Here is a 7586-nt window from a genome sequence, read left to right as displayed (position 1 = left end):
GCATCACTGCTTCGATATTTGTCTGTAAGTCAGATTGTGTACTAGCGGATTTATGTCGCAAAAATTGCGAGCGCACTTAAGCCTACTTCTGTGCTATGAATGCGGAAGCATTGTTTTTGTATTTTACTCCCAATTTAATTTCTTCTACGTTGTGGTTATTATTTCTTCCTTTTAATGACACGCCCACTCATTAGCATAAACTCCTAATGCAACGCATATCCTACGTTCAGCTTTGTTCGCCAAGCAGCAACGTGGTTTAATGGCTTGTGGTTGTATGCTCGCCTCGCACTCTGAAAGTCCTTGGCTCAAACCCCTTCATTTTCGGAAGAAATATTATTTTTTTGTGTGTACCAGGGTGACGTCATCTGGTAGTTTTACGACCACTCCAGCTGGTGAACGCTGATCCCGTGTTTTGTTCCCGATGAGCCACATATTGCTGTCGCAAACATAAACTGTAGACTATAGTCGGCTTGGCCACTCAGTGCATGCTCCTTCGCAATAGTGCGTCGCTTTGTGTAAAACAATTATGAAAACTTCATTCTAAATCAATTTCTCTACGCCGAGCCCGATTCCAAATGCTTGCTTACATTGGAAATGAAAAAGTCGCCCTGCGGACATTCTGTATGTTGCAATAAAATTACCACGGCAGTTCGCCAGGAGGCTGTTGTGTTGACTGCGTCCTGTAACGTCTGCCGTTGTATCTAAGCTGCTAATTCGCAATTCGACATTGAAAAAATTCAGGGGGCACTTTGTCTAAAGTGCGTAGAGGCGAAAGCGTTTTCCGCACCACTTTGACTGCTTCTGTGGTACTGATGGCGTCACATGTAATTGAGTACTAATTGCTAAGTGACGACAAATCACTAATTAATGGTTAATTACTGATTTGTGTCTGAATACTAATTAACTGGTAATTAACGACGCTTAAGCTGCGCCTTTAGGAGTGGAACGCGGCAGCGTGTTGTAGCGCTGCCAGGGAGTCCACGGAACGCCACCACCCGTTCGGCGCGATGCCTTGCCCTTTGAACGCTTTTTGAGGAAAGGAAAGGGCGCAGTAGTTCTGTCATCTCGGTGGACACCTGAACCGCACCGTAGAGAAAGGGAGGAAGTGGGAGTGGAAGAAGAAAGACCAAAATGGCCCGTAATGAAGAAAATGAAAATTGTATTTCAGGAAAGGAAATTATGCATAACTGTCTCGCATATCTCGGTGGACACCCGTCAAAATTAAGGGGGGCACTTTTTTGACCTAAAGTGCGGTCACTGATGTGTGGTTAAGATGTTAAGCTTCGCCTCTAAGAGTGGAACGCGACAATATCTTGCAACGCGACAACGTCTTACAACGCGACAACGTCTTACAACGCGACAACGTCTTACAACGCGACAACGTCTTACAATGCGACAACGTCTTACAATGCGACAACGTCTTACAACGCGACAACGTCTTACAATGCGACAACGTCTTGCAACGCGACAACGTCTTGCAACGCGACAACGTCTTGCAACGCTTCCAGGAGTCCATAGAACGCCATCGCCCATTCGGTTCTATGCCTCGCTCGTCGTTAAATTGGTTTCTGAGGAAAGGAGCCGGCCACCTTTCGGTACTGTCACCGCTTCTCGGCTTCTTTTCATGCGCAACAAACGCTCAAGAGCTCACCTCTTATGTCCAATGTTTCCTAAAGGGTAGCGCTTTCCAACCGCTACAACCATTATTCGATCCAGTCCTCTCTTCTGACCGCACCGACGTCGTAAAGTTCGCTCCTCGCCAGCCGCCGCGCTGGGCCTCGCCTCGCTTGAGGCTAGGCCTATCACCGGCAGCGCACCCACCCCAACAGCCATGGAGGTGCAAGCGCAGGGCGACAACCTCGACCCTGAAACGTCCCGACCCAGTGAGTGGACCGCAGTACTCCGCGCATACCAGGTTCTAGAACCAAGCCCGAATACCCTGGTTGGACCCACACAAACAGCCGTGTCCGCCGTCGGTGCTCAGGCCGAGGCTGCCCATGCGCCCTTTAAGCCGACGTACCGTGCTCAACAGCAACAGCTGCGCGTGTCGCACGCAGTCTCGCAGCGAAGTAAACACCTTGCTTCACTCCCGCCCGGCACTATACGGGTAGTTTTTCGACCGAGAGGCGGGCTCGCTTTGAACGGAGCCATGGCGCAGCCCCTTATGCAAGCCCTGCAAGTCACTGCCGATGGCCGGGACCTAATGGACTTTCACCTCCCGATCCATCCTACGAATAACACATTCACCGTCGCTACCCACCAGGAGACAACCGCCCTGCACCTCGTCCAACTCAAGGAAGTGGTACTCCAAGGGACCAGTAACCCTGTCGCCGCCTACACCGCACCGCCGCCCGCAGCTGTACGTGGAGTCATCTCGCAGGCCTACTGGGCGGAAACTCCGGAGCAGACGCTACGAGACCTCCAGACACGCAACCCGGACGCTGATATTATAGCAGCACGCAGAATGGGGAGGACTCTCTCCATATTAATCACTTTTGCGCATGGACCAGTCCCTCATACCATACGCTACATGAGTGTGGTTTATAGATGCACGGCGTACAAGGGCAGTCCAGATGCCTGCACCAACTGTCGCCGACCGGGCCACAGATATGACGTCTGCCCCCACCCCAAGACTGGTCTTTGCACGCGATGCGGGGACAAGCATGACCCGCAAGCTGTTCCTTCCTGCATCCCGATCTGCATTCTGTGTGGGGGCGAGCACCTCACGGGTACCGGCTCATGCAAGGCAAGACAAAGAACTCCGAAACAACGCAGCCCGCCGCCACAGAAAAGAAAGCCCTTTAGCAAGAAGGACTTTCCTCCGCTGCAAACGTCCCTTCCCACTACCTCTACGTGGGCCTCCAAGGCCGCCAGGACTCATAAGCCGACCTCCCAGGACCACGAAGTGACTGCTCTGCGGGAAGAGGTAAGGCAGCTCAAGGCAGCCATCTCTACCTCCACCACCGCTGTACCCCCAAATCCTCCACCCCAATCCTGTCCACCCACCTCGCCACCTGTCGAACCTCCTTCGAAAAAGAGGAGGCCTGATGAGACGCCAGCACAACCCATAGACTTGGAAGCAAAATTTCAGGACTTCGCCAAAAACTTAGAAGCTAGGCTCGCAGAGCGAATTACTGCACAGGTCACTGCTCAGTGCCAAATTTTGATTGAAACTACCATTACCCGTTTAATGGATACTGTCATAACTAGCATCATGGCCAAGGTAGAGGAGCGTTTACATCACCTTGTTCCTAGCCTCTCACAGGCCTCTCCTCCCACAGTGCCACCCTCCACACCCCTCCTTCGCCCCTCTACGCTACAGCATGGCTCCTCCGACGGACCATAATTCTTTACACATTATTCAATGGAACTGCAGGGGCTTTCGGCGTAAGCGCGATCCTCTGCTGCAAATTACTGCTACTTCCTCATCCCCACCAGACATCATCGCAATTCAGGGCGCAAACGTTTGCAAACAACTTCCCGGATACGCTCTTATCCCCTCGGACTCTACTGATCTTCCTCGGGTGGTCACATACGTCTGCAACTCTTTGCATTACATGGAACACACAATTACCACACCTATCGCTCACACGTTCATCGAAATTTTACCTCCAACCCCTGCACAATCTCCTTTGTTCGTTCTTAACTGCTATCTTCTACCACGACAGCCAGTTAATCTACTCCCTCCACTCCTCAAATCCGTGGCGCAATTGGCTGGATCAAATCCCCTACTCATTTCCGGTGACTTCAACTGCGCACACGTGGACTGGGGCTATCGGCGCACAAACCACAGAGGCACAGTTCTCTGCAATGAAATGATGGTCCTCCACTTGTCCATCTATAATGATTTCAGCCTGCCTACGCGGGTTGGTAACAGTGTTAATACAGATACCAGCCCAGATCTCACGCTTGGAAGAAATGTGGCCCACCTGCAGTGGGAAAGAACGCAAACCACACTAGGCAGCGACCACCACCTAATTCGCATAACACTAAGCTATCGCCGCCCTCAGCGCAAATTTACCGTTAGACAAACTAATTGGGACCAGTTACGAAAATTTCGCCAGGAACACGTACAGTCAACACAGGTACCCTTCGACCTAGACACCTGGACTACTCAGTTACAGGAGGACATTCGCCAACATACCCGAACGCTACACACTACCCCAGACACCCCCGTAATTGACAGTAAGCTCGCGCACCTCCTTCAAGCTCAAGAACGCATAACACACAGATGGAAAACTCAAAAACACAATAGGAAACTAAAACTCAAACTCTCACAGCTTCAGGCTCAAATAGAACACCACAGTGCCACTCTTTGCAAAGCTAACTGGAATCAGATTTCTGACAGTCTCCGCGGCAATCTCTCCACAACCCGTGCCTGGCACCACTTACGCCACATGCTAGACCCCACGCAATCTAAAACCCAGACACGCCTTAGCATTCGCCGCCTTACTCATAACCACAGGCAGGACACGAACGCCTTCCTCGCGCAGGTGAAATCAACATATACCACCCCAGGTGACCCTTGCAAGCACCCCGAGTACATGGGTCCACCTCAACCCCAGCTTGACGCCCCTATTACAGAGGCGGAATTTCGGACAGCCCTTTTGAAATTGCGCAATACTGCACCCGGGGAAGATCAAATTACCAATGCTGCCATCCGAAACCTTGACGATGCCTCCATATCTCATCTAGTCATCCACTTCAACGAGTGCTGGAAGTCAGGTACCCTCCCAGCCACCTGGAAGCATGGAAAAATCATATTTATTCCTAAACCCCACAAACCCATCAACATAGAGAATATCCGACCAATTTTTCTGACATCTTGTCTCGGCAAGGCCTTCGAACACATAATTCTTGCCCGACTAACCACGTACATGGAAGACAACCACCTTTTTCCGCACAGCATGGTGGGCTTTCGTGCGCACCTATCTGCACAGGATGCCCTACTACAAATTACACATGACGCGCTTGATGACACGATCCCCCACTTCACTAAAGCTATTCTGGCGGTTGACCTCACAAAGACATTTGACAGGATTCGACACTATGCCATTTTGCGAGAACTGCAGGCACTACAGGTAGGCTCAAATACCTACAACTACGTTCGCGCCTTTCTCTCGGGCCGCACTGCCTCCCTGCACATAGCAGAGCTGAGCGCACCACCTTATACACTCGGCGAACTTGGAACCCCCCCAAGGCGCGGTCCTCTCCCCTCTTCTCTTTAATATTGCTCTCATCCCCCTAGCTCATAAACTCGCTCTCATCCCACACCTAAGGCATACCTTGTACGCTGATGATATTACCGCATGGACCACTAATGGATCTGATGGAGAAATTGAGGAAACTCTTCAATTAGGAGCTGACACCATCTTCGCTCATGCGTCATCTATTGGGCTCGAATGCTCCCCCTCTAAATCCGCGCTTCTCCTCATAAGACCGAAATCTGCAGTTAACTCTCCCATTCAAATCGCTTTACAAGGAACCCCTATCCCCGTCACCCCCACCCTCCGTATCCTTGGCCTTTACTTGCAGGATTCAGGACGCAACGATCATACCCTTAAAACACTCAAGGCTTCCACGCAATCTGTGTTGCAACTTCTACGCCGCGTGTCCTCCCTGCACAAAGGTTTAGACGAAGCGGACAGCATGAAAGTAGTGCATGCTTTTACACTTAGCCGCATTTTATACGCCACCCCATATCTTAAGCTCCACCGCATGGAAACAGAGCGAGTGAACGCCATGATTCGTCTAGCAACGAAGGCAGCCTTAAACTTACCCCGCAGCACTAGCACAGCCAAGCTCCTTGAACTAGGCATGCATAACACCTTTCAGGAACTAGTAGACGCGCACCTCCAGACACAGTATCTGAGACTTGCCGCGAGAGCAACTGGCAGGCATATCCTCGCTTCCCTTCGCACCAACATTCCCGCTAATCAGACATCCCTTATAGCTATTTCTCGACACATTCATACCCCCCTCGTTGTGAAACCCCTTCCCCGGAACGTTCATCCCCAGTACCACATCCCTCGCCGCATGGCTCGCGCTAAGGCCCTACACAAATATTATGGACAAGCCCAGGACGCCATTTGGGTAGACGCCGCGTGCACAACTCATGAAGCTGTAGCTGTTGGTTACAATCCAGCCCTAGCACAGCCCCTCACACACCGCCTTCTCTCGGGCTGTACGCCTGAGGAGGCAGAGGAAACCGCCATCGCCCTAGCCCTTGTACATTCCAATGCAAACTACATATTTAGCGATTCCAAAACGGCTCTGTTCAACTTCGCGAGACGCAGGATTCACGCCCCTGCTTGGGAGTTGTTGAACACCCCCACCAAAAACTTACCACGCAGGGTAGAGCTCCAGTGGGTGCCGGCTCACTCTGGGAATCCAGGAAACGAGGCTGCCGATAAATTGGCCCGAGGTTTGATTTGCCGGGCTCGGGACGGCCTCGATCCAGGTTTCTCGAGAGAACGGGCGCACACCTTTGCAGAGCTCACGCAAATGCCCCGCTTGGACCGTCGGACTTACCCTCCTCCACACCGCTCCCTTACCCATTCCCAACAGATCCTCTGGAGACGCCTCCAGACCCGCTCTCTCTCATCCCCTCAGCTGCTATCCCACTACTGTGGCACCTCCCCTGCATGCACCCTGTGCGGCGACCCTCACGCCACACTCTCCCACATCCTTTTCGGCTGCCCTGCTGATCCTCCCCCGCAGGGTCAGCCCGCGTTATCAAGTTGGGAGGACTGGGAGGTCGTGCTCTCGTCTCCGGACCCGCCATCGCAGCTTGCTGCGGTGCTTCGGGGTGCCGACGTCATGGACAAACACCACATGAACGTTCCGACGTAGAGTGGGACCGTGCGGTGGTCCAGGGACCCAAGGTCTAAACACACATGCCATAATAAAGTTTTTCTCTCTCTGAGGAAAGGAAATGTATCTGTCTCTCATATCTCGGTGGACACCTACACCTCGCCGGAAGGGAAGGGAGGAGGATGGGAGTGAGCGAAGACACCGTATTCACTAGACGCACCTTTGTTCTTCCCAAACCATCGAGCTGGCGTGGCGGAGTGGATAGCATGCTCGTCTCACACTCCGAAGACCGGGGTTCGATTCCGGAGCTCGACCAATTTCTTACTCGGTTTTATTTATTTATATGGCCTGACTAGAAAAGTTAATTAGGCTAATTGAGTAATTAAGCAATTAACTAAACTCAGTCCCACTTACTTGGAGCATCACTGTACGATCCCTTCAATTGGTTGCCTGGTTACTAGCCAAGGTAGAATTGGCCCCGTTTGAAATTCGCGCACTGTGACGTCACGACCATTTGGACCAACTGAAAAGCGTGACATTTGTCGACAACTGCTCCTTACAACGATGAGACATTAAAGGCTTTCGCCTTAAAATAAAAATTCACTGCACGTCTCAAGAATGCGTTACAAGAAATTCGTAAGACTACTCGAACTCGGTTGCATATTGTAACGGAAGATAGGGCGACAGGTCACTAACCAGCAGAATACGGCAGCCAGCCAGCCAGCGCGAGACACTTCAATGTCTTCAACATCTTCGATTTCAATGCCTTCGAA

At 51.7% G+C, this 7586-nt stretch overlaps 1 protein-coding gene across 1 annotated transcript; it reads left to right on the top strand.

Moving 5' to 3' along the window:
• The first annotated feature begins 2149 nt into the window (after positions 1-2149).
• On the top strand, positions 2150-6871 carry LOC149336558 (uncharacterized). Its single transcript, XM_089554170.1, has 2 exons — positions 2150-2926; positions 6721-6871. Exons 1-2 carry the CDS (start codon positions 2150-2152, stop codon positions 6850-6852), a joined length of 909 nt encoding a protein of 302 aa, XP_089410296.1. The 3' UTR covers positions 6853-6871.
• The last annotated feature ends 715 nt before the right edge of the window (positions 6872-7586 follow it).

Source organism: Amblyomma mixtum, chromosome 7, assembly GCF_055824585.1.
Source record: "Amblyomma mixtum isolate Tamu chromosome 7, ASM5582458v1, whole genome shotgun sequence".
NCBI classification, from domain to species: Eukaryota; Metazoa; Arthropoda; class Arachnida; order Ixodida; family Ixodidae; genus Amblyomma; species Amblyomma mixtum.
The sequence above is the reverse complement of the archived record's forward strand: the minus strand, read 5'-3'. Positions and strand labels throughout refer to the sequence as shown.